The sequence below is a fragment of the Harpia harpyja genome, chromosome 22, assembly GCF_026419915.1.
Source record: "Harpia harpyja isolate bHarHar1 chromosome 22, bHarHar1 primary haplotype, whole genome shotgun sequence".
NCBI lineage: Eukaryota > Metazoa > Chordata > Aves > Accipitriformes > Accipitridae > Harpia > Harpia harpyja.
In genome coordinates this window covers 10,461,421-10,489,264 of record NC_068961.1, presented here as the reverse complement: position 1 = coordinate 10,489,264, position 27,844 = coordinate 10,461,421, and the positions used below count along the sequence as shown (strand labels likewise).

Genomic DNA, 27,844 nt, shown 5'->3' with positions numbered 1-27,844 from the left:
CAATTATTAAATCTGGTATTTATTCAAATAAATAAATAGGTAAATGGCTACAATTGATTCTTTTTTTAAATGCAAGTATACTGATGCCAGAATTACAGAGAAACTTTCATGGGGAGGAGACAGGGCAAGTCATCTTGTGCAGAACACATTCCACATGTAGTTCTCTAGAAATGCATCCTTCTATATTACAATCTACTGCTTTACAAGAGATGAGCTATTAGATGTAGGGTTTGTTTGCAAAAGGCTTAGGAGGAGGAGAATGGTCAAGTCATATCTGACCACCTCTGAAACATCTCAACAATCCAATAGTTAAAATTAATATATTACACACTGTGATCTTGATCCTACTTAAACTGACAAAAGTTACTTCTAAAATTAGTAAGCATTTGAACATTTAACATAAAAAATATTGGTATTTCATGGTCTGCAATAATCCATTTTGGTAAGTTAATCTTGTATTTTTTACATCAGCTTATTGTAACAGTCATAACTGTTCCGAAAGAGTTCTTAAGAACCATTAAACAAATAAGATGAATGCTTCTTAGCCTTTTTTCAAAGGAAAAAAGGCCAAAAATTAACTCAACCAAGCTTTTGAATAATAAGAATTGAGTCACACCACTCCACACTGCCCTGTGACCTATTCACAGCTGCAAAATTAATGGAAAAAGTAAATCAGCAATTACTCATAATTAAACAAAAAATAAATCCTTTTTACAGCATGAAATACATTTCAGGTATTTTCAGATAAGACTGTTTACACAGGATGAATGTTACACTAAACGTGTTTTTTGATGTTGAAGCATATACATACAGAGAAAAATACTGCCACAACCAATACACTTAAATACCTGTACAATATTTACATTTTAAAATATTTTACACAGCTCCAAACCATCAGCATCATTTAGCTATATACATTTCAAACTAGAGTGTAAAATGCTTACAGCTTTTTAACAAGGGAATTTCAACATAAATGCTGCTTTCAGTTCTTTATTAATTCAATGGACTCAGGTGTTAACTTTGCTCCATGCCAGCCATCAGTGACAAAGCTAAAGATTCCACTGTGAACCAAACCATAAAAAAGTAGTTAATATTTGCATTTGCAGCAGTCCGAAAATATTTATTGCATTAATCAATTCTGTAGTTTAAAAGGAAGATACCAGTTTATTTTTTAAATTGTAACACTTCAGGATTTAAGACTGTAAGACATTTTATGAATCTCTGTCAGTTTAGACAATATTTCACCACTTTCATGATCAGTTATCCAATAGTTATTTCAGGTGGTAAGAACTGGTAAGAAATTAGCTCCTTTGAAATACTAACTGCTGTACATGAAGAAAAATGAATAAATGTTGGCGGGGGTTATATGCAGTAAGCCATTCTCACAGATGGTTCTTGCAGACAAGCTCTTGTAGACTGAGTAGCAGTGATGTCAGATATTACCTCTTTTAGAATCATAGAATCATTTAGACTGGAAAAGACCTTTAAGTTCATCAAGTTGAACCATTAACCTAGCACTGCCAAGTCCAGCACTAAACCATGTCCCTAAGCACGACATCTGCATGTGGTGTAGAAATCTGTTAGAACATGCATCTACATCCCAGCTAACTCCATTCAGCAGTTGCCCCCTTAACTCAGACTGGCACTGATCAGAATTTTAAGCTAATTGGCTTAAATTACTACTTGCAGCTAATAACTGGCTGCAAGTAGAAGCACAGACATGTCGTCTTCTGCTGTTTCTGCTACAGAGGAAGTAAATTCCAACAGATGGGCAGAGCCAAGAGCTTGGTGCAGTTGCAGCTGAGGCACCATAATACTAAATTTTTATCTGTTCAAGATATATCACAGCTGTCACCCAACAACAACAAAATGAATGCTCTTCTATGCCCTCCAGAACTTAGTTTCATTCATTTGTTCAGAAAACTGCTTGTCACTTGCTTGGCTACATCAGCATGCCCTTGTCAAGAAAACAGGTAAACTGAAGACAGATGGCATAAAAAAAGCATGGCACCAATACTCTAAAAAAATAATGAAGTTAACTTATTAAGAAGTAAGGCTTCATGTCCCTTTGTGAATAACTCACAAAATGAGGTTCTTTTAAAATGTACTGACAAACATTAAAACAGATTAAAACATAAATACATTCCAAGTAAAGCTTGTGTCCCAGTAAGTGCAGGTATGTGAAAAGCCTCATGTACTTACAGTGAGGAAAAGAGCCTCGACAGACAGCTTTGTTGAGAACAGTTACAAGAAACATGTGGCAGTTTTTAAAATCAGATTCCATCTTCTCTATGGATTCCATCCTATGAAACAGTTTAACAGAGGAATGCTTAACAGACAAGCCACTATGTTATCTTCAAAATATGACCAAAACTTCACAGTAAATGACAAAAGTACTCTTTGCATGGCATCCTGGATTGAACTTACAATATATCAGTTATGCCTGCGTATACTACTACTAGAAAACAAAGGCAATTTTGACAGGAGCACGTGAGCACTACCACAATGGCATTAATTTCCTCATCATCTTAGAAATCTCTGCAGTGAGTAGGAGGACCTGTGTGGTTCCAACTGACAACTGTTATTCCTACATAGCATTGTACTTCAAGGCAGCCATTCCTGGTCTCTATTGCTTCAGAGCTCCGTGGGGTAAACCTACGCTACCAAATAAAAGAGGGACACCCACACTGCTTGACTATCAGCCAGCTCTTGAATTCCACTTTGGACTGTGCCACCTAGCGCTCACCAGAAGAGGGAGAAGATGTAGTTCACAACAGTCACTCCTTTCCTTTTTCCCCTCTCCCAGGAGGATACGGATGAAACTACATCAGCTATGACTTCTTCCTGCCACATCCAAGAGCACACAACCACATGGCCAGTCTTTATCAACAGCCTTCACAAATTATTTCTGACACTTCAAATCAGAAAAGCACTCCAAAAATAGCAACTTCCTAATGCCACAGGAGAGCGGAATCCAAGTTCTAGGTAGCATCTGTGCCAAAGAGAATTAGTTCTGAAAAATACGGATGTGAGCCAGTCCACACCAGCTGGCCTCAGGGCCATAGATCAAGCCTTGAGCGTTAGACATAGCCTTGGAGACTTGCCTGCTGTCATTCATCCTTCAAGCTACAGGTTACACAAGCAAAAGTATGAAGCAGAAACTGGGAGAGGAGTGGCTGGAGAGCAGCCCTGCGGAAAGGGATCTGGGGGTGCTGGTCGGCAGCAGGCTCAGTACGAGTCAGCAGTGTGCCGGGGCAGCCAAGAGGGCAACCCACACCCTGGGGGGCATCAAACACAGCATGACCAGCCGCTCAAAAGAGGGGATTATCCCGCTGCATTCAGTGTTGGTGCAGCCTCACCTGGAGTACTGTGTGCAGTTCTGGGCCCCACAATTTAAGAAGGATGTGAGGGTACTTGAATGTGTCCGGAGGAGGGCAACAAAGCTGGTGAAAGGGCTGGAAGGAATGTCCTGAGGATCGGCTGAGAACTTTGGGCTTCTCTAGTTCAGAGAAAAGGAGGCTGAGGGGTGACCTCATTGCTCTGTACAGCTTCCTGAGGAGGGGACATGGAGAGGGAGGTGCTGATCCCTGCTCCCTGGGATCCAGTGACAGAACACATGGGAATGGCTCAAAGCTGCACCAGGGGAGGTTCAGACTGGACATGAGGAAGCATTTCTTTACCAAGAGGGTGGTCAAACACTGGAACAGCTTTCCTAGAGAGGTGGTCGATACCCCAAGCCTGTCAGTGTTTAAGAGGCATTTGGACAATGCCCTTAATAATATGCCTAACTTTTGGTTAGCACTACAGTGGTCAGGCAGTTGGACTGGATATTATTGTAGGTCCCTTCCAATTGAACTATTTTATTATAAAAAATAAAAAATCAGATCTTGTTTTTAATCTTGTCTAAGGGATGGCTTAGAGAAGAGCAACTGATTCACAGACCAACACATTAATCTCATCTTGGAAATTACAGGTGGGTTCCTAACTTCAATCACGGCACATAAGGAAGCAGACATCTTTTCTAAAAATCCCAACCATGACACCAATCCCACATTGCTTCTACAGAAGAGGTAGGATAGACCAAAAACAACTTCAGATTTCACCACTAATGCAAAATCTGAGCATTTGAACTAATGGAATCAAACATTCTGCATGAAAATCTTGACTCCAAAGTCAACGGCAGAACTTTCATTGACTTCAACAACTCCACATTTTTACCACAAATTTTTTACAAAGGCTTTGTAATTTGGACAGTCCAGATTAGAAAAATAAGGGGGTTTAAAGATTAGATTTAGGTGATTTTTTTTTTAAAAGAAAAACAAAAATCTATTGCCTTCTAGAATGAAGGCCAAACTAAATAATCCCACTTTTCATAAACCAATTAATGAATGTCAGCATCTAGCTGCCTACAATTTTAAATCATTGCCAGGAAACATGATCATAAACCAAACCTGTGAACACCTCATTTTACCAATATGAACAAACACGAAGGAAAAGAAAACCCTCTTTGTTGCTATGCTCTACAATCTTTTCAAACTCTTAGAAGTTATATATTGGCCACCCTTTTAATTAGAAAACGCTGAACAAACACTGACACAAGTGCATGAAACTTGTTAATTTTTATCTAAAATAAATTTCACTTTTGCTAAGAAACAGGAATTAGCCTCTGGTATCTGCTGTTAAACACTGAGCAAAGTCCTCTTATTTCACACAAAAAATATCTAAAAATCATATTCTGAGCTGTGAAATTAAGACCATGTAGAATTTTAGGTACGTGTACTCACTTCCAAGCCCCCAAACCAGCCTGCCAACGGTCTGCAAACATCAGTACTAAATTTAACACTTTCATTATAGCTTCTTTCACAAAGCTCACCTAAAATAAGAATTAAAACAAAAGGAATAACAGTCAGAAAGTCATTGTTAAACATAATCATTTTCATTATTAAGCTGCAATACAAAGGTATCCCATACCATTTAACCTGATCGGTAAAAACAATCTCCTAAGTACAATGCGATTCTTCCAAATTTAAGATGTGTTTTGTATTTGCTCTCTAATTCATTTCACGGCTGACTATTTTGATGAGGACTATGCAGAGACAGTATGTGGGATAGAAGGCTACAATGCTATCCATGTACCTCCATTCCCTGCCACACCAGTATGTATAATCCTCGTTACATTATCAAGCCTCAGTTTGTTCAAATCCTCCTGTCTCTTAGAAACAAATGAGTCATGTAAAATCCAATATAAAGAATTTAATTTTATCTTCTCTCCTTGACAGAATTGAGCTGAGACTTGCAAGGGAAACTGGATCTCAATATTAACTCTGGAAAAGCTACCATTTCCTCAAGAGTACCTATCTATTGCTTAGTATGTATGAACTGCAAAACAGACAGCATAACTAGTACTAAACTACCTTCTTGTCCCGCTAAACTCAATATATCAAATATGCCAGTTTTTTTACCCACCTTTTCTCTCAGCAGGCAGCGATCATGGATTGTAGACAGATATCTGTAATGAATCTTTATCAATTGATCTAAATCTTTGGCTTCTTCTACCTGATGCTGAAACTCCAAGCCTGTACTGTGAAGAATCTTAAAAAAAAAAGACCATAGCTATTAAATTTCATGTTGCACACAAGTGCTTATGAGACTCTTCCAATATTTTTTTTTTTTTTAAGAGCCTAAAATTGCCTGATTCATTCACTCTTCTCTCTCAAATTTTAGGCTCACCCTACAAATTACTATCAATTGCAAAATACCATCAATAGCAAAAAATCTGAGCTCTTCTCATAACTGCACAATGACTTTCCTCATATAAATAGGAATATTGCCATTGCACAAGGGCAGACTATCCCCTGAGGAGCCAATTTGGAGTATACTGATTTTATTGAAGACAAAAAAAAGGCAACAGTAGATCAGATACGAATCTACCCACAATGCCTGTATATTTGAGAAGTCATGTATACACTTTTGGATCTGTGTACTAGAGATTTTTGAGAAGGATCCATTTAACTAAAATGTCTGTAGTAGCACTTTCATAAGCATAATAGCTCTTAAGAGAGTAACAGCTTACAGAAACCTATTTTTACATGACTGTGCTTCAGTCATCTAGCACTGGGAGAAACAGTCAAAAAGAACTAGTAATATCCAAAGATCAATCATATGCTTGTAGAACTTCTAAACCATTTTTTCAATTACTGATTTAAAACCACCAAGTTAAAACTGAAACCTGTTTAGCTCAAAATCATTTTGCAGAAAGGCCATTAGACTAAGATTTTGCTTTTTATTTTTGTTTTTTATGTTTTAAAGGAAAATTAATACTGCATCTCCAGTTACAAGATTTTAATATAAATGAAATTGTGACATAAGACAAACCCTAGTCATGATGTAGTTGTGCAGGCTGTTAACAAAATGCATAAGTTTCACTCTTAAGAGGAACATGCGATGTATTTGTTGTTTTATACTTTCTGTTTGCGGTCCAAATAGAGGAAGCGTTCCTTGTTCTAATACAGTTCCTTCCTTAACCTGTGGGTTTTCTGCAGCACAGACTAGTTCTAAAAAGAAAAGGCAAGAGTATTATATTGAAGTGCTTATGAAGACAAACTGTAGCTAAAATGTTACTTAAAACTGAAATTTGTTATTTATTATTCTGCACACAATAGCGATGTAAGATTTTTCTTGCAATTCAGATGTGTTATTAAAACATAACAACAATATACTGAATAGTTTGATAGTATATGTACAACGCAACTTGATAAATACTAGAATAGGAAATACTATTTAAGAGCTAAAGACTATGTGAAAGGATAAAAAAAAAAATCTACATTAAAAATAAATGTGTATACTATCTCCACAAAGGGGAAAAGACTTAAGCACAAAGCCATACCCATAAAGTTTAAACAACAGAAAACCACATACTTTTAGGAAGAGAATTACTTAACTGATACACAAAACACAGATGAACACATCAACTTTCTAATTTATTTTTCTAGGACATGAAGAGTGTATCTACTTTATATGGGATAGGAAGAGTATAAACATTAACCTGGTCAAGGAGACACTAAGAAATCTCTTTCTACAGTCCCTAAATATTTAAATTGCAGCTTAGAGTATGTATTCCTAACTATCTAGCTTACTGTTTCAATCTTAGAGTATTTTTTCCATCTTGTTTTCTTAACTTGTTTGCAAGGTTATTACTCATAAAAACTTGGACTATACATAAAGCAAAACATTAGGGTGTGGCAGACAGACCTTCTTTCAACAGTAAGGTCTGAAGAATGAAGTAACAAGCTTCCAATAACTAACTAGACCTGAATCAAAGGGACAAAGGGAACACATAAACAGTGCTGTCCCTGGGGCTGAAAAGAAGCGAAAAACATGCCCTGCTTAATGTATCCAATTTGCAAAGCTAATAGAGATTAATATTTTATAGAACAAAGCAAAATTCTACCTGGTTTATACTACTTATTGCAGAAAGCAGCACACTATTTATATCCTTAGACCACAGAACAAGTTTTTAGAGTATCTTTCATTGAACAAGTTTCTTACCGTCAAATCGTAAAACATCTAGACTATACTTGGCCCACTTTATTTGCAGTAGGAGCAGAAAAACTTGATTGTAAATTTTTTGGCACTCTAAGCTTATAACTATATCCACAGGCCAAGGAACCTAAGAAGAGGAGGGGATAATCAAGACAAAAAATGTAAGTCACTTTAATACAACATGTCAAATCTATTCTAGATTAAGAACTGCAGCAATATTAACTCACTACCTTGTAACTCAATGTCAAACCATCTAAGGTGTGGACAGGGAGTTTCTTCTTTGCTGTATCAACACTTTCAAATATAATAGACAACCTATGCAAGGAAACAAGTGATTTAATTGGTGATAATAGGTTTTAAATTAGTGGTTAGTTTCATTAATTTTCTTTTTATTTCTTATTGTTAAATACCAACTGTCTGATTTAATCTGGGGGACATGGGTAGAAGAGATGACAACAGCTCAAAACTTCATTAAAATAGATTCATTTAATGACTACGCAATAATTAGTATTGCATTATGCAAGTTAAGTACATTAATATAGGTAAGCGTGAAAGAAACGTAACTAAACTATATTTTGCAGGATTTTGCATTTTACCTTGCACTGTCCTCTGGATAACGTTGCCCAACTGCTTCTTGAAGTTGAACATTTAAGAAAGCAACATTCTGCCAAGTTTCCTTTTCTCTGATTTTGTCAAAAATAGATGTATAGAAGTCATACATGGTATCTCCAGCTTCAAGTAAGAAAAAGTTTCTCATTGCCTGCAAATATTCTACAAGCCTAAATGGGGAACAAACATATAACATTTCCTCAGCCTTCACCATACAAGTGAAATCAAACACAACTATTACAGAAGCAAAAATCTTAAAAACTCTTCACTACAAGAATTCGGTATTGAACACAAACTTAATGAAGTCCACAGTAAGTTCTTTGCTTAATTCTCAGACAGCCTTCACATATGTTCAAATAAAACAAAATAACCAAGCCATTTTTTTCCTGTAAGCTTGAACAGCCCCACTAACTTCAACAGAGGTGCTCATGGTATTCAGCCATCTTATGGGCTAGGCAATTTTCAAAAATAGCTTAGAGTTTGGAAACCCTGTCCCCCTCCCTAAACAGAATTTAGGGAAGGGGGTGCAATTTCAGGGAGAGCTCTGTCTTAAGAAGAAACTATTATGGAGCCCCAGAAAATTATAATTACAGATTTTACTTTTTGGATAAAGTAGGAAGAACAGTACTGTTCCAACTCTCACAAGAACCGTGACTATAAAGACAAAGTATTTCAGACAGATTAAAAAAAAAAAAAAAAAAAAAAAAAAAGAGTGATGACTTATGACCACCTGAAAGGTAAAAGGAAGACACCATTTTACTCTAAGTAATATAAAAATACCACATAACATTCTTTTGTCTGATTTTAGTTTGAGATTGAGTTATGATTCTATAAGCAAATATATTCTGGCTTCCTAAAATTTGTCTTCCAGTTTCAAATAACAACACTATTAAAAGTACTGCTTGAAACAATTTCCCTGTTGAACATCCACTGAAGACAAATGATAGCTTTGCTGTTGATTTAAGTTAGACCAAGTTTTCACCCAGGATTCTATCATGTTAGATCACCCTTTCCTCCTTAATGATTTTATCATTGATTATCAAATTGGAGTAGAAACACAACATAAAATTCCTGCTTTTAGCATATGGCATACCACTGGTAATTAAAAGAAAGCATTAAGGAAAAGCAAATCTACTTTCTTACCTATAATCCTTCTTTAAAGTTTGCATTAGATTACCACAGCATTCCAAGTATTGCTTGTCTATGTGAGGATAAAGGCAAGACCTCAATGTCAGTTCAAAAGTCTGGCAGGTCACAGATTCTGAGGATCTATCCACACAAACATCCCCACCAGTAAACTTCTCATGAAAGTCACTCTGTTCCAAATATAATCTTCAAAATAAAACAAACTACTTAATAACCTTCTTCCCTAATTCATACAATATATAAAACAAAAATGTCATACCTTCAAAGATTTTAATCAAAATTGGATCCTCTGCTCTAAAATATATGGTGCAGAAGTAATAAAAGCTGTTTCATAACTATAGTACATATCAAGCCTATTAAGTGATCCTTCAGACTGGTTTTGTATGACCAGGCATAAGACTAGCAAAAAGGATGGCATACTGTAATCACATAATTGCTCAAGGAATAATTCTGAAAAAACCTGTCAGGTTCAAACACTATACAGCTTAATAAACAAACCCAGAATCATAGGAACTTTTAAAACTATATTGTGCACATACAGCAGTCAGATGAACTTCCCAGGAAAGAAAAATAAAATTAAAGAAACAGTAAAAATTTGAACAAAAAAAAAAGCAAAACCCAACAACAACAAAACCACAAACTGAAAAACAAAAAAACCCACCACACACACAGAGACTTGGTCTGAAGCACCTTAAATATGGGGTCCCTATATATCATCTGTTATATCATGGAAAGAGAGTATCTGCAGTCTAAACTTGGTAAGTTTAATTATTTTGTCACAGAAAGGATCAAATTATTATAATAATTTGTAAAAAGCTACTTGTTAGCTGAATCCATTGTAAGAGGAAGCCTGGCTCATATCAGCTATTGCTTTGATAGACTGGATGAGTCAGACATTGAATTGATCTATGAATTTTGACAAATAGAATAGTCCCAAAGAACAAGGGAAGTAATAGACTCTTATCTACTATTAGTTCTGATTTCTTTAAAACAAACTCCTCCGAGGACTGAAATGAAAACACGTAAATCACCAATTAGTATTTAGGAAAAACATAAATAGATATTTTCTTATTTGTAATCACAAAATAAGTAAGATTTTCAGAGTTCGGCTTTCCTGCTAATTTCCAAGACTTTTATAACCTCTATATGACTTCCCTCATTATGAAGAATGAAGAATTTTTATGCAATTAACATGAATTTTGGAAGGCTTTTAAAATTAAGTTATTTAAGCACAGCGCAACTGAAGGTGCATTCTTCAAACAATATACTTAGTGCAAATCAAAGCCATTGTGTACAAACTCCAAGCAAACACATTTAAAAGTTTAGTTTTTACAAAAGCATTCACTATTAAAACACTTATGTGCTAAAAGCCTGTTATGATAAAGACTACTCCCATTTTGTACGCTAACAGATGTGAGTAGCAGATTCTTCACTGATTTTAATTGTTTTTCTTTAACTAAGCACAAGGGTGGTGTTTATTTAGCTTCTGTCACTGATTGTTGGTGCTCCTCTTTATTCTGCACTTGCTTGTTTAGCAGCAGCAGCAGCAATAAAAATTTGGTCTACCAAATGTCACCAGGCAGAACATTGCTTTTAACAACACAGCAGGAGGATCATTCATTTACCTGGCAAAATTAATAGCCAGCAGTGGGTCATGGACATCATCCAGTTCCAAGTGTCTTTCTGCTATAGACTGCATCTTTATCAGGCTCTGCTTTGTGGCCTGCTGTTCTGTAATAGTATCTGGAACAGACTCTTCCCCATGCCGCAGACGAGACTGCACCGATTCCAAGAACAGCGTATACAAACTCTTTCGTTCAGCATCTAAATTGGGCAACACATTCCACGGTAAGATTTTGTTCTGAGAAGACATCATCTGAACTATAAGAACAACTTCATAGTCCAACATTTACTTGCTAACTTTTAAAATACTAAGTTTAGGCCACTATTCAGGAAAAAACTCAAATACATATTTAAATAGGCATTGCTAAAACAATAGGACTAGTCAAATGCCTAAGGTCAGGCATATGTTCAAATGGATTGCTGAATGGGCGTCTGAAATATGAAATAGTTCTGAGACTGCTAGAGAACTTCCTCCTTCAGCTGCAAAGGCAGTTAATTCTTAGCACCTGAAACAACCCTTCAGTATTCACTAGAATAGATAATATTCTCACACCAAAGCAGGAAATAAACCTAGAGTGTCTCCAAAATAATTTAACTACCTCTACTTCTAAACATCAAGAAACAGCAAAACCAAAAACTTTGTTTCCTCAAAAAAAAAAAAAACCCCAACATTGATTACACTGTTGTACTATGTTTTACAGTCATTCAAGATAAATATCCTAAATATCCAAGTATCTGTCATCTAATTATTAGTAAGCTTTTAAAAAAAAAAAAAAAGTTCCACATGCTGTCTCAGAGTTAGTCAATCACTTAGTAATGGAAAACAACTATTTATTAAAACAAAACAGTTTTACTATTAGAACATACAAGCTGTTTTCATTTGTCTCATAGCAAAAAAAATGGTTTGCAAGTACATGAAAGCAAGTTTAAGAAAAATTTAAAGCAATAAAAAGCAAAGGGAACACTCAATCTTTATTAACTTTGCTCTTGTCACTTTTTTGCATTGGAAGAGTAACTGTTTTTGATCACACCTGAAGTTACCAACCATGATACTGACATTCAACATGGAACATTATATTATTCTAAAACGATGGAAACACTACTACAAAAAATACACCCATACTGTTAGATACCCCAAGGTATGATAGTCCACAAACTGACATCTCACCTCTTGATGCAGCCTGCTGTGGAGACCCATCTTTGCATTGAAGATTCTTCAACAGCTGCATGGATTTTCCAGCCATGATGATTTGCTTTAGCACCGGTTTCAGAAAAGAGACCATAGTGTGTTGCCTGCTTGAAGGGGCCTGATCACTGCCAGAACTGGCACTGGCATTATCACTCATCTTCTCTTCATTCTCTGTCTTCTCTGACACACTATATAATGTGTAGGTAGCATACCAAAAATCTCTGTGATTAACTGGAACATTTTTGTTTCTGCGAAGAAATAAAAAGCTGTTGAGTATTTCCCTTTTGAAAACACGAAACTTCACTACTAGAAGATGCACATCATCTTTGCTCTATGCTTTGCCTTTCTCTTAGGATAGCCAAGAAGCACTTTCAAAACTATATAAAATAAGCTCATTCATATCATAAACTCTCTACACACCTCTAGAAAAGATGATAGCTTTAGCAGGATAAAGAATCAGCTCACAGGAGATAAAACAATCATTTAACCAAATAAACCCCCAAACCAAGGCAAATAGAGTAGTTATAATAAAATTTGTCCAGGAAGTTAACTATTCACAGTGGCATGCATCCTTAATAACAAAATGATTAGTGATTGACTTGCAGATTTATTTAAAACCCACAATGAAGCAAAAACCACTGGGAAAGCCGAAAAATTCTAGAGTAGGTGAAACTCAATTCTTAGTTCACTTTGCTTTTTTGTGTTGTTTACATCTGAAACACAGCTTGGTCTTTGAAGTCAGATGGAAAACAACCTGAATTAGATAATTAAAATGAAGCACAAATATAAATAAAAGTTGAAATCACCCCTATTGGTAGCACTGAAAACACAACTACATAACCACAGAAAGTCAAGTAGGACATAATAAAGATGTTAAAGATCTCAGCTACTAAGGATTTATGACAATAGTACTAGAGCTGTTCTCTTACTTCATGCTCACCTTGATCTGCCTTAACAGAGGTTCAATTAAGTTTGGCAGATGGGGGGAAATGGATTTGTAATTACGAGCCAAAATTCTAGTTTCTATATTCACTTTCCATTTCAAGCTGTCAAAAAAGGGACCAGCAAAACATAGCATATAAACAGAAGAGAAATTAACAGCTCAAATAATGTTTAGGATATGTGCATGTAATTCAAGATGCCATACTAACTTGTGCTACAAGTTGGAAGGAATGAGTATCTTAATTCTAAATAGCATTTGATTTATAACAACCATAGATTAGTAGAAGAATTAAAAAGTAAATTTTGTAATTTTTGAAAATGTCTTGGTTTTGAAAAATGGTTAATTGCTTTTAAAAAAGTCAACACACTCAGAGTCAGACTGCTGATTATTTATTGTAGATGGAAAAAATAAAACTATTGATTTCCATTCCAGAACAATACCCGGTAGGGCTCCATATCTAATGCCATTTTCCTAATGGGAAGTTTGAGAAAAGTTGTAAAAGTATGATTAAGAAATTAATTCTACTTAAGTAAAATAACAAACGTGAAATCCTGCTTTTATTGTCACCCTTTACTTCCTATGTTCTACAGCAGGTTTTGTATTCCTACTTGTACAGCATTATGTGTGGCCAGTATCAGTATCCCTACCTCTGAATGATAAATTCCTTTGCAGGATCAAACAAGTTACCATGGACGATCCACTCATCCACTGTCTGTAAGTATGGCCTCACAGTTTCAACCCAGAGAGAGAACAGAAGGGATACCTGAATTTAAAGAAAAAGTGGCTGAATGTTTTTATACTAAGCATTAGAAGCAATGTGGCAAAGCCTAACCTCTTAATTGTGCAATTATAGTTTATGATATACATAACCACCCTTAAGAATTTTTCAAGATAAAATGTTAAACTAAAAATTACAGCTTTAGCAGTTTTAATGGAAGCCCACATTGTGCATGCTTCCCCTTGTTACTTTTGTCATCAGACCCAAACAACAGTTTTCATTTTTTTCACTCAGTAAGGGATAGTCCTAAAACATTCTGTGGTTTTATAACGCAGAAAACAAGAAAACAAAAGGACATAATGACATCTACTATAATCAACAAGTTACTGTAAAAACCCAGAACCCTACATTTCAGCATTAACTGAATTATGCAGCTGTAGAAATGGGAGGGAAAGCTATTCCAAAGCTCCCTCTTTCATAACAGCTACCTGCCCGATGATTGCCCACCGTCCCTCCCCTCAATCCTAAAAACACACTGCTGCTGATCTCCTCATAAATCTGATTTTGTCCAGGTTGAGTGAACTCATGTCAGAAAACAGTAACGCATTATAGCTACCAAATTTGTCCTCAATCCTCAGTAGCATAAGGCTAGTGTACTCCATCACCACACAGAAATTTAAGTTACTAAATTTTCTAGCGTGTTGTTCTATTAAGGAAGGAATGATTTTCCCTACCGTTTGCTCAGATGCTTCTCCAACACTGTCATACTCAAGAATAGCTTTGTAGAGAGTATTAAGCAGATGAGATGCTCGTACAACATTTCTAGTGTCAGGTGGCACTTCCGCTACTCCTGTGCTGAAAACTTTGTGAAGTACCTTCAGCTGTGCCAGTCGGGGAGACAACTTATCTATTACTATTGAAAGTGTGACTGTTTTATCTGGAAAAAAACCCCAAAGATGTATAAATGTAACATCCAAGAGAAAATCAAAATTTTGTCAGTGTTATTAATGAGGTTTTAAAATGTATCATGGCATCTTTCACAGTTTCAAAATGTATCTGCATAATGTTTTTCATGTTCCCCTCTTATAAAAATTTCCTTGTGTGCCCCCCCCCGTTGTAAAATTTCCCTTGCACTGTACCTTTGTTGATTATGCATTTTTCAATTTCAGTAAGCTCTTCTTTAAAGCTAATGAAATATTTATACAAGGCCCACATAAAAGCTTGGTAGGTTCTGAATGGGGCTTCGGTAGTTTTCTTTGGAGTGGAAACTGTTCCATGCATTATGCTTTCCGGGCTGTGTCCCATCACTTCATCAATAAACTTCTGTAGTCTAAACACAACTTGACCATATGCCGCTATCTGCTCCAATACAGATCTCAGGCAATTCTGGAAAAAAAAAAACCCAAAACTTTTTAGAATCATCTAATAAAAATCTGTATTTTATAAAGCCTAAAAATTAAATCACAAGATATTTCTATGAATTAAAATACAATAAAATTCTATCATCTCTATAGCTTCATGACATTCTCAGATATGGGAACAGTCCATTCAGTTTTATTAAGTCAGATGTTCTTAATTTAGTCAAAACATAATTGTGGAAATGTGATTTTTCCACAAGCAGTTTAATTTCCTATTCCCCAAAATTACGTCCTCCTAATGACAGATAGAGATTCAGAAACAACTTACATGGGTTAAATGAGTTACAATAATATCATTCCGCACAGACACTTTTCCGTCATTCAGCTGAAATATAAAAAGCTTTTTCACTCCTGAAAGTAGCCTTGAAAAGAAACAAAAAGAGTAGTAATTCTTCCGCCTTAATAGACTCATAATTATATAATTAATAAAAGAATTAGCTCTCCCTTGCCTAAAAGTTTCCTTTCTTCAAATCAAAGGGGACCACAAATCAACTACAATGCTATTGGTACTGTAAGTTGTTGCTAGAACAAGAACAATAAAACACTGGCATCAAGTAAACATCTCCTAAAGTTCCTTTCCAGTTGAGATAATTTCCAGCTATAGGATGATTCAAACCTACTTTCTAAAATTGGACACTGTATTAAAAATCCACAGGGGCAGGATAAGAACAAGTTGGTTCTTCTTAACAGTTAGACTTGAAGAATCAATGCATATAAGAAGCAGTAAGCTACTTCCTTCTTTGTGAATCCAAATAGTTAACAGACATAAGCAGCATCTTTACTGTCAGGAATGGTGCAAGCTAAAAGATCAGTAATAATTCTTTCTTCAGACACCACTTCAAAGATAAAGCTCTTATTTCCTCAAAAGAAATACTAAAAGTTGAAACGCAAGCTTTTTGATATTGGTCTTACCAAAGAGTTTCCCGTATAACCTGAGTTTCAGTGACTAATGTTCTCTCTTCTGGCACGTATAAAGGATCACTGGTGTACAAGTGGTGGTCCCTTAGAAAAAAGGAAATGAAAACAATTTAATAGTTGAAGTAACACCTGAATCACCTGAAAGTAAGGATAAAGCAATAATCCTAAGGCTCAGTTTTGTTCTAATTGTATCTGAGTAGATTCAATGTTCATGGGAGCATTTTAAGTATATAAACACAAGCAGAGTTTGTTCTCATATTGTTAAGCAAACTACCATGGAAAGCATTCTAATATCATCTAGTCATACATAGCAAGACAAGCAATTAAGTAGCAAATACCTGAACTACTGAATCTGGGTTGTTTTGCTTTTTGTGGGTTTGGTGTTTTTTTTTTAAATTCTTGATGCTTGATTATTTTATTATTTAACATTCAATGCTGTGAAAATTTATAGAGTTACTTTGTTACAAATACTAAGCAAAAAGTAAAATATCCATTTCCCTAACCCATATAAGAAAATTCACACTTTAGTGCAAAAGTTTACTTAAGAAATGGAAACTCTCACAGCCACCTAAGAACTCTCCCTTACGATCCTGTCATGCAATTCTTTGTATTTTTAATACAGTATTTTTAATATTTTTGCAAAGTGTAGAACAATTATTTGCATTTGTAGTATTTTGACTCATTAATATCATCAGTGGCAAAATGTATGTAATCATGTTCAAAATTCAAAAATCCAATTAAGTAATACTGGCTATGTAGCATACATATATATAACACACATCTGCTAACAATATTGCAACAGAAACAGCATTGCTTTATTTATGTTACTGATTTCCTAATATTAACTGTAAATTTTGGTTCATAACTGGCTGGGATAAATTTATTTTAGTGTTGGTTGGTTAAGTCCTTGATTAAGAAATTCATTAGATTAAGAAGCCAAAGACAAATCTAATGATCTGTACTACTGCAGTACTGATACATCAGAATTTGGGACAGAGGGAAGAATCAGGCTCGCTTTTTTTTTTTTTTTTTTTAATTGAACTTCCTTCTCATTTTCTTTCTAAACCCACAGCAGATCACAACAATATACTGCTTTATGCTCCCTCCCCAAACAAAATCTGTGTTTAAGACTAATTTTGTAAGGGAGGCACCGAAAACAAAAAGTTAAACTTTAGGGAACTCCTCACTTCTAGGACCACTTACAACCCACCTGTATTAGTTCCTCAGAGACCTTTGTAAGGGTTAACCCAAACAAAATTCAATGATAAGATCTGCTTCTTTGAAAAAGGAAAACCTCTCTCTGATATGACAAACGTAATAAAAACTAAATAAAAGGAAAATAATCTATTAATAGAAAAAACAGCTTGTTTGTTCATCTTATTAATTTGTACCCTTTTAATTCTGTTTTTAACTACATCAGTAATAACTATACTATCTTTATGCTTCCACCATAAAGATGCTTAATAAAGTAATTATTTAGCATTGTATGCCAGTAAGGAATATGTAAGTGATACTGTTTTCTTACCAGACTGCAGCTAGGTTGGAATGCAAGTGCAAACTATGTGAAAAGCGAGGAGCTCTTCCTGTCCAGTACTGAGGAACTACATGCTGCTCCAGCCAGCTGCGGGCATCAGGTTCACCGACTGTGAAAACACTTGACCATCAGGTAGGTATTTTTATTTATTCAGGAAATGCTTTTAAAACACAGCGAAAACTTATTAATAAGCCTATCCGCTCAGCTGCAGAATCACAGATCTTTTCAAACAAGTTACAATTTACAACCATTTACACTTTACTGCACTCATTTATAGGATACCATTGTGCACAAATTAATTTACATAGAAATGCCTCAACTCCTAAAAGTTGCCAAAGTCCTAAAAACTAAACTTGGAGATTTACATAGTTTCCAATTCTTCCTCGGAAAATGTGCTTCTGTCTCAGGCAATTCTCAAATGATATATACAAAACCAAGCTGGCTTAAAAAACAAACTGCCAGATATCACCAATATTGTCACTATGTTCATTTTTACTATGCATTTAGTACATTACCTAAATTTTTTTTTTCTTAAATGTGATTATCAAGAAAACTTTACCTAATCCCAGTTAGATAGCTACTGCTTATACAACATACGAATATTATGCAGTCTTCTTATACAAGGTATCCTGTATCCTACAATATTCTATGTGAAAATATATAGCTACAGTTAATATTCCCTGAAGCTATTCAAGAGTAAGCCACTAGTGTTTTAATTACATAAAACTATTTTTTTTTAAAATGCTTCATACCCAGAACTGAGTCAACTGTTTCTGCTGTCAACCAAATTTTGTTTCAGCATTCTGATACTTAATAATAAAAATTTACATTATATCCATACAAGTACATGCTACATTTACTATATAAGTTTTCATTTCTATATTGGAATATCCATGTATATTTCCACAGAAATAAACAGAATCCTTCTCTATCAGCAACAACAGAAATCAGATCAAACCTCCCCTATTGCTTCTTTACTGTTAAAAATAAAAAAGCAGTAGTGAACAATAAGGTGCACCTTAAAACTATAATTATAGGTCTAAAACACAATACCTCACTAAAGAATAATAAACAAAGCTGCATTAGCTTGCTAAATTTGAGTACGTACGACTATATCAGAAGAATTATAGCTTATTCTAACCTTTCCAGGAAACATTAGGTACTGTTTTCTTATTTGGATCTTGGTCTTCTAAAGGTGTCCTGTCTACTTGAATACCCGAGTCCTCCCTGCTCAAAGGCTGAGTGTCTTCCTCTTCTTCACTTTCTCCAGACCAATCCTATTAAGTGCAACAAAACCCAGTACACTTCAGTACAACATAGCAGACAGATCTATCATCACCTTCTATTCAGGCCAAACATAAACTATTCTCTCTTTCTTCCACTATAAATTCAGGACACTAATGTAACTGTCTACCAGAGACTGGTTTAAGTTATACATAACATTAATACCCAGACAAATGAGAGAACTGGAAAAGATCACAGAACTACAGCAAGTTCTGATTAGAAGCAGGCAGAAGTCAGCAGAAGGAACCAGTTTAGTTGCAGGATTAAGTCAAAACATGGTGAAAACCAAATGCATTTGTATTACTGTTACTCTGCTTGGGTTTGTGTATATTTCATGGAAGCAACATATTAGGGAATCCTGCAAGAATCAACATGCTGAGCATACGAACTAGGACAACTCAACCAGGTCTCTAACATACTTCAAACCACATTATACAGTTTGGGTTTTTTACCTTAAGAAATTACTTACTAGTGTATCTACACCCGGGCCAAAGTAAATTTCTTCTCCTTCCATCAGATACTTTCCCCAGTCAAATTCTTCTTCCTTTTCTAAGAGAAGTATAAATATAAAAGTAGTAAGTAACACATAACTCTGACTTTCTTTTCCTCTAAAAAGATCTCCAAAGTTAAAATTATCTTGTTACTCTAAATCTAAAACAAAAGGCATTCCCTTCCACATAAGGTTATGCCACTGTTCCTTTAACAAGGTTATACATTTTCAACATGACATGTAAATTGTGACATATCAACCACGTACATTCCTTATTTATTAATTCTCAGTTTTGTTGCTTATACACTCAAAATATGCAACATAGCGTGCCATCAGCTTATTTATCTGTACTATGTTACACTACCCTATGCTTCAGTCCGGGAAAAACATGCAAGAATGCAACATATCCCTTATAGGGACTAGTCCCATTTAGCTCAGTGGAAATATTCTAAATGTATAATTTACATATGCACAAGGATCCTGGACTGTAAACAACATAAAGCAAGAACTGTCTTACTCTCTGGAAAAGACACCACATATCCATGATGTGATGTGTAATACTTTAAAAATAACAATCACACTTACAATATATTATATCTTAAACATGAAGCTTACTCAACTGTAATTAGTGTTGTTTGAGATAACCTCTTCATATTCACATTCCTGGAATGGGCTGAAAGTGCATTCAAAACACCGCCGAGGGAATGTGCAGAGATCATTCAAAAAGGAATCTTAAGATGCAAGATTTTCTTTAGGTTAGTCTGAAATATTCTTCTTTCAGTCTATGATACAACACTGTAAACAAATGGGGGATGGTACCCACTCAAACTTAAGAACAAGCCTCATTTTTAGGCACTGAGTGAAACAGTCCTACTTTAGAAAGCAGGCAGCTGGGTGGGACCTCCCTCTTGAAACCTTCAAAGGTATCTCCCTTTCCTTGACTACATAGGGAACATAGGAATTTACATCACCAAAGCTGTTTCAACAGACCTCCTATTGAGGTGCAAGACAGAGACTGAGGATAGAAACCCACTGTCTGTCTTTGAGCATGTAAGCACTGCCGAACAGGTGGAGAACGTTAGTAAGTGATAGCAGTAGAAGTCAAAAAGAGCTCCCAAGGTACTCTGGTGGCTGGAAAACTTAATTAGGCAATGTAACATAAATGGGGGTAGGAAAAGATTTGCAGGCTACTTTAAATGTACAAATCATAAAAAGACAAACAATAAAGCGCCTTGAAGTGAAGGAGATAATAAAAATGGAGAGAAAAAACGTCCTTCTTATCAGATTACATTGATGGATTGTATCTTTCATTAGCAATATAAACATCTTGTAAACTTACCCACTTCTTTGACTCTCGGTTTTTCCACATAGGTGGTGTTGGATGGAGAATCAGACAAACACAACAGAAGAGACAGTATGGAATAGTGTGTATCTGTCTTTAAAACACATTAAAAAAAAAAGCAGGTCAATAAGCAGTCTAAAAGATTTTGGTTAGGAACAATCAGCCTATTAACTGCATGAATGCTCCCCATTAGTTCCCATTCCCCAGTCCTGAATTACAAAAGTAATATCTGCAACATGATATTGAATGTTATCCATCCTCTTTTGTCTACTAATTAGCCAATCAATATACAAATACTTCAAAAGTAGCCACAACATAAGCTGCCTCTTACTGAGCTGATAATCACAGAATATGGAAAAGAGATAAGATGAACCCTAAAGTACTGTGAAATGTAAGAAGTCACCAGAGGACAAGGGATAATGGACAGCTACATTAACATGGATGACGTGGAAGGGCACAGGTAACAGACCTGCAGGAAATCAAGGCTTAGGTTCCCTTATCATATGGGTAATTATTTCAAACAGAGGCTAAAATGAAGTTAGCTAAAGCACTTTGCTAAAATCACTACATTTTAATATCATGTTCACATTATCTTCCCTCATCTGAAAATCTACACAAAGCATTAAGGATGCATCTTTAACTCCAATATTACACCAACGCAGTTGTGAAACAGAGGCCTTTAATCAGGTAAGAGTACTGCGCCAACACTGGTATGCTGCAGACAGGTATGTTATCATCTATTCCCTAATATCTGCTTACAGCACAACCATTTCTTACTCAAGAAAGATTTTTCTTTGGCCTGATTCTAACTTTCCAAAGTTCTTCAGCAGACCATTTCATATCTAGACACATGGAGATTCTGCTATCTACATCCTACGTACTTTGACATACATCCACACACTTACAAAGCTGTTTCTAAATTAGATCCACTTGTATTTAAAAAAAAATAATTCAAACTTCTGATAAAGCAGCACCATATTCATCTAGTATATATGGAATATAATATGTTCCTACTGAACATTACTGACTCTACAAAGGTTTGTCAAAGAACACCAGTAGGTCATTGACAGAATCACATGTGCAAGCTGCTGTTTCACTTACCAGTTATAAAACTGATAAATACTCAATCTTCCCAGTTACGTGCCTCTGCTAAAAACTAAATGCAGTTTAACTTCCCAAATATGAGATATTATCTACCTCCAGCTATATCCCAATTGTACTTTCAAAAGGGAAAAAAAAAAAAAAAAAAAAAAAAAGGCTCTTTCAAATCTTAGGATACTTGCAACATTCAAGTATTAAATGCTTGCTTGGGGTTTTTGGGGGGTTTGTTTGGTTTTCATTTTATTCGACTCTCAAAACAAGCACAACTAAAGGTACTTTTTCAAAAATCTACAGAGTACACTATAATCATAGAATGGTTTGGGTTGAAAGCGACCTTAAAGATCATCTAGTTCCAGCCCCCCTGCAATGAGCAGGGACACCTTCCACTAGACCAGGTTGCTCAAAATCCCATCCAACCTGGCCTTGAACACTTCCAGGGATTGGGCATCCACAGCCTCTCTGGGCAACTTGTTCCAGCGCCTCATCACCTGCACAGTGAAGAATTTCTTCCTTACATCTAATATAAATCGACTCTCTTTCAGTTTAAAGCCATTACCCCTTGTCCTATCACTACATGCCTTTGTAAAACATCCCTCTCCAGCTTTCTTGTAGGCCCCCTTTAGGTACTGGAAGACTGCTATAAGGTTGCTATAGCAACTGAAGATATGTGTGTAAGCTATTGAGGGTTCCAAGGTTTTCCCTACAAATTAGAAGAAATCTACAACAGTGCAAAGAAAGGTAAACATCAGTTCAATGAGAAGTAAAATTGGACTTCAACTCAGAACACACAGCCCTGTTAAAGAATATCATTATATGGAGCATCACCTCTTAAATCACAAGCTTAAATTTCACAATAGCAGGAACTTTCAGTTTTCAAAGATCAAGTTCAATATTAAACTACCACACTGGAAAGTGTCTAAGGGAGACAACTTTTGCCATATCCATCCAATCCATATCCTAAACTGATTTGATGCAAAGTGTATCAAAGGTGAAACGTATACATAGTATCAGTAAGGCAGCTACAGATAAGGAGCTCTCCATTTGGAAATACTAAAATCAAAACATCCAGAAACATTACTTAAGGTAAAAAAAATTGGGCAAAGAGTAAGAACCACTCAGTTCGCTGCTGGTTTAGAACAGACTGGAATCTAGATTCATCTAGACTCTAGCTACAACATTTGTACAATGTTGACCATAAAACATCTCTGCAATGAGAAGATGTCCTTTAAGTTGTGAAACTGCACATGCTGAAACCCTGACAAGACAATAAACACGTTTCTAAAATAAATGGCGAAACTAAGGAATACAACCCTGAAAATCCACGACCTGAACAGCCACTGCAAACCCCACTGCTAAGTTATCTGAAATTTCCAACACAACATTACAACTGAAGTCTCCATTGCCAGTATAAATGCAACAGTACTGGAAAAAAAGACCAAGGAAATTGCAACATACTTACCTTTGTTTCTTCAATACTTGGGAGTGGTGAGTTCAGAAATTTTTCAGTTAGTCTTTTCCAGCTTGCAGCTTTTCCAAGGTCAGAATGAACTATCAATTTTTCATGTATTCTAATAACAAAAATAGTATCAAAAATGCTTCAAAAAAGTTAACTAATACGTTATTAATCCATAAGCATAAAACTTACCCTTCTATTGTCCTCTCTACTTTGTGACTGTTCACATCAAGAAAACGGTGAAATCTGTGTAAGAAATCTGTATTAGAATATGTTTAAAAAGGAAGCTTAAGTAAGGAAGAAAATAAAGCTGATTTACTTATATGAGGACAACATTATTAGTTTAATAACACATGCTTAACTCAGCAACAGCATTAAGCATCAACAAAATGTATTCTCAGTGTCTCTTAGCTCAAGAAGGATTAACTACAATTGACCTTAAAGATCGAAAAATGGAATGCAGGTTACATTTAACCGGCACTTTAAGCTGAATTGAAAATTACTACTGTATCAGAAAACTAAGCAATTAAAGTACACTGCCGGTTACATCAAGTGGAGCAAGGAGATCATGAACTGTGTTGTCAAAGGCATCTTCTGTCAAATGCACAAAAATTATCTGGGACTTGCATCACAAGCACAGGTAAAACTAACACCCACACAGAAAGGCCTCTAAACCCAAATGAAGCTCCTTTATAAATAGTAAAGGACAGTGCCTAAAAGAAAAGGGAGCTTAACTAAAATACAGACAGACATAACGCCAAAGGTAGCATATATAAGGACAAAATAAGAACTCATGAAAGGTAAGATGGACTTTGCATAAGAAATTAGAATATGAGTAAGGTTCTTCAGTTATATATAGAGAAAAACCAGGGAATGGGATGCGACAGCAGTAAGCACAAGGTCAAGATACTCTATATATAGGCCCTCAAAGCCAACCTAGTAGTTTGCCTCAGCTTGCAGCAACAACTGTACAGAACACAGGGGTAAAACTCTCATGACCACAGACAGAAATGAAAACTACTAGAGCTAAATCAGGAGCAAAAATTAAGCTAAATAGACTGAATTTGGAAAGAAAATCTAAAATCACCTCAATGTCAAAGTAATGAACTAGAAAATGAAACTGTAAGGCAGGTACAAGGATTTTTCATAAGTATCACTGGACGATGAAGATATGCCCGTATTAAAGAAAGTGTATAGGAAATGTCCCAAAAGACAAACGACACCTATGTAACACAACTCGCAAATCAGGAGAAATAACAGCTGAATGGTTAATTCCTGCAGATAATACTAAGTGGATTTGTTCCCAAACTGGGGTTACACCTTGTATATCCCTAAAGGTCTTTAATTGGACAACTGAATATTGTATACAAGTAGCTGTGATACCTAAGCTTATTTACCATCCCGAAGATTTCGTTTATGACTATCAAACTACTCAGGCCCATCATATACAAAAGCGTGAGCCCTTTACAGCCCTCACAGTGGCAACACTCCTGGCAGTCGGAGCTGCTGGAGCTGGTACAGGAATAACCTCCCTCGTACAACAAAATCAAAAATTTCAATCTTTAAGGGTAGCAGTCGATGAAGATTTAGCCAGGATAGAAAAGGCCATGACAGCCCTGGAACAGTCTGTTAGGTCTTTATCAGAAGTAGTATTACAAAACAGATGGGGCTTAGACCTAATGTTCATGCAACAGGGGGGGTTATGTGCAGCCCTACGGGAGGAGTGTTGTGTATATGTTGACCATACTGGGGTAGTTAGAGATACCATGGCCAAGCTACGAGAGGGGTTAGAAAAACGAAAAAAAGACCGGGAATCACAACAGAACTGGTATGAGTCTATGTTTAACTATTCACCCTGGTTAACCACCCTATTGTCGACTATTACAGGACCTCTTATTGTATTAATCTTATTTTTGACTTTTGAGCCATGCATTTTCAATAGGTTAATCGCTATTGTTAAAGGACGCTTAGAAACTGCACACTTAATGCTGCTATGGAAGCAATACGAACAAATCGGGGACAGAGGAATTACTCCTATCCTCGGGTGGGCAAAAGAAGCATTGGATCGATTTAATGAACAAAATCAGGATAAAATAGAAAAGGGGGGATTGTAATGAACTGGTTAACTTTGTTCATGAAATCGCATGTGGGGGTAGAGACATTCCTCGCTTATCTAAAACCACAGTATCCAGTTAAGTACCGATGATTAACGAAAGACGTTCCACCTAACAAACAAATAACGGCACAAACGCACACACAATGCAGAAGATACCAGCCGGGACTCTTCCCCATTTTCGGCGCGAGCCTTTGGCGGAGCACTGTCTCCCCGGCCGCCCAGCGCTGTTTTACTCTCTTATCGCTTGCTAATAAATTCGATCTTGTCATTTAATACAAATTGGCTCCTCCAATTTGTCACGAGCGTCTATAACAATACCACATTCCTACATTCCCAATGAATACAACTAGCCTCCTCAAAATTCAGCAATGAGTTGAACTTGTCAAAACACCAGCTACAGGTCAAACTCGGCTCTCCCACACCTCAGACTCACCTTTGCTGTTTACCAATGGTTATTCGGTTGTTAAAATAGTCTTATTTGAGCCTATTAGTAGTTAGGATTCACAGCCTGACTTGATGCAATGCAGTTACGCTATTGCTCACCCCCCAAAATGGATTTAAACAGCATAAAAAAATGTAAGTAGCATTGATTTTAAATGGATTAAGTAGTTGCTGCATGAAGTTAAACAAGTATGTAAGACTCCGAAAAGGCAGCAGTTAGTGACAGTATGGGAAACTGGAAACAGATCATGTAAAAATTGGCAGCAGACACTGATACAATAACTGTAATAACTGAAAAAGCAGTGTGTAAAACTCTAATAAGGACATTTTAGATGGCAGTGTAACAGAATTAAAGGGATACAGGTAGTATATACCACAGGTTAATAAAGACCACGCTTACCACAAGCTCAAATAACGTCAAACACATTATCTTCTGCAGATTGATAACCTTTCATATAAGCAGCTCAGTATTCTTGGCCAGAAGCTTTATCTCGATTCGGTGGAGTTCTCTTTACTTGCTCTTTGCCTTTAATGACTATTTCTGCACTTCCCCCCAACAACCCAATTTTGGATAGCTAAATGAAGATGTCGAAAGACACCTTGTTACGGATCAGGAGAAAAGCCCTAAAAGACCGAGATTTAAACGTGAGGCAGTAACAGCCGCTGGCCCTCTGCCAGGCGCTCGCAAGCGGCCCCCAGACACGGCGCACGGAGGGTACCTCACCCCAGCAGCCACAAGGCACCCTCCCCTCGCTTCCAGGCGAGCAGGCGGCTGCCAGGCGGGTCACGCCACACCGCAGTCCCTCAGCACAGAAGAGGGGGGCCGGCCCAGCGCCGGGTGCCGGCCCCGCCGGGGGCTCCTTCCCTCGGCAGCGCCGGCGGGCCCCGGCGGGGGGGCGGAGGGGCCCGCTCGCTCGCTCGGCCGCGGCCCCGTCGCCGACGGGCACCGCGGGGCCGCCGCAGCCGCGGAGCTTCCCCCCGGGGCTGGGGGTGGCGGGCGCTGACCTGAAGTTGGACCAAGCGAAATTCAGCGCCGTCTGGAACCGGCCGCCGCCCAGCTCCTCCTCAGGCAGGCCGGTCACGCTGCGCACCAGCGCGCGGACGGCCCGGTCCTGCTCCTGCTCGAACCGGCTGCGGTGGCCGGGCGAGACCAGCGGTGCCGCCATGGCCGCGGCGGCCCGGGGTGGGAACGGGGGGGCGACACCTCCGGGGGGCGACACCGAGCCTCCCCTCACCGCCGCCGCGCGGGTGGGCAGCGCTTCTCGCGAGACTGCCCTGCGCCTGCTCGCGAGAGGCTCCTCCTCCCCCCCCGCCAGGGATTTCGGGGGGGGAGGGCGCGTGCGCACGCGCGGGGCGGGAAGGGGCGGTGGAAAGCGGGGGGGCGGCGGTCGCCGTCGTGTTCGGTGGCGGGACGAGCCGTGAGGGGCCGGGCTGGGGGCCTGGGTCGCCTGGCGGGGCGGTGGCCCTCCAGCCCCACTTCTGCAGCATCTTCCTGTCACGGAAATGTCACTTGTCTTCGGAGACGGCCCCATAAAGGCATGACCACGCGGGATGAGTAATTAGGGTATTAGTAGCCATCCAAATAAGGGCCTGGGGCTGGCTCTGCGTTGCAGCAAACCAAAATGTGATACCTGTCTTGATCAGTTGGTTAGTTAGGGTAGGACGCTCCATCACTCGGGTTTTCCCAAGGGCTCTGCGCTCCACATCACACCAGCTGCTCTGTGACCCTTTTCAGTCGTATTTAATTAGTACGTACTATTTAAGACACCACATCTCAGCATCTTGCTGAGACCACCCTGCACCAACAGGCCTGGCTGCCACCCAGCTCTTCTGAGGCAGCTGGGTGTGTTCCTCCCTGACTGAACCTCTGCTTTTGCATGGCTGGATAAACCGCCATTAGTGGATGTTGGGTACACAGGACACGAGCGTGCACGTTGGGAGTGGTGTAAGAAACCAGTTTTGTCCTAGTTCCATGTC

General features: G+C 37.5%; 1 protein-coding gene across 5 annotated transcripts; it reads right to left on the bottom strand.

Moving 5' to 3' along the window:
• Positions 1-3: 3 nt before the first annotated feature.
• Positions 4-27,075, bottom strand: TUBGCP5 (tubulin gamma complex associated protein 5). 5 transcript variants are annotated; one of them, XM_052773874.1, is made up of 24 exons: positions 26,873-27,073; positions 23,503-23,556; positions 23,317-23,425; positions 20,754-20,850; positions 20,035-20,145; positions 19,394-19,473; positions 18,782-18,917; positions 17,632-17,749; positions 16,101-16,190; positions 15,457-15,550; positions 14,910-15,156; positions 14,505-14,707; positions 13,700-13,815; positions 12,089-12,357; positions 10,923-11,121; positions 9,295-9,483; positions 8,139-8,321; positions 7,773-7,857; positions 7,549-7,669; positions 6,376-6,554; positions 5,467-5,592; positions 4,785-4,873; positions 2,203-2,303; positions 4-1,061 (listed from the first exon to the last, which is right to left on the bottom strand). In XM_052773874.1, the coding sequence occupies exons 1-24, from the start codon at positions 27,031-27,033 to the stop codon at positions 1,015-1,017; spliced, it is 3,204 nt and encodes a 1,067-aa protein (XP_052629834.1). In that variant the 5' UTR covers positions 27,034-27,073; the 3' UTR covers positions 4-1,014. The 5 variants fall into 5 exon arrangements, 3 of the variants coding, with proteins under 3 accessions (XP_052629834.1, XP_052629835.1, XP_052629836.1); XR_008232986.1 differs by lacking the exon at positions 4,785-4,873 and having other exon boundaries at positions 26,873-27,074; XM_052773875.1 differs by lacking the exon at positions 20,035-20,145 and having other exon boundaries at positions 26,873-27,072.
• Between the last annotated feature and the right edge of the window lie 769 nt (positions 27,076-27,844).

Bases quoted from the DNA above. Each gene is read 5' to 3' on its own strand.
- TUBGCP5 (XM_052773874.1), bottom strand. From the start codon at position 27,033: ATGGCGGCACCGCTGGTCTCGCCCGGCCACCGCAGCCGGTTCGAGCAG. The intron at 14,708-14,909 runs GTACAGTGCAAG...GTTTTTTTCCAG, and splicing joins AAAATGCATAATCAACAAAG to ATAAAACAGTCACACTTTCA. The intron at 11,122-12,088 runs GTGAGATGTCAG...TGCCCAATTTAG, and splicing joins ACAGCAGGCTGCATCAAGAG to ATGCTGAACGAAAGAGTTTG.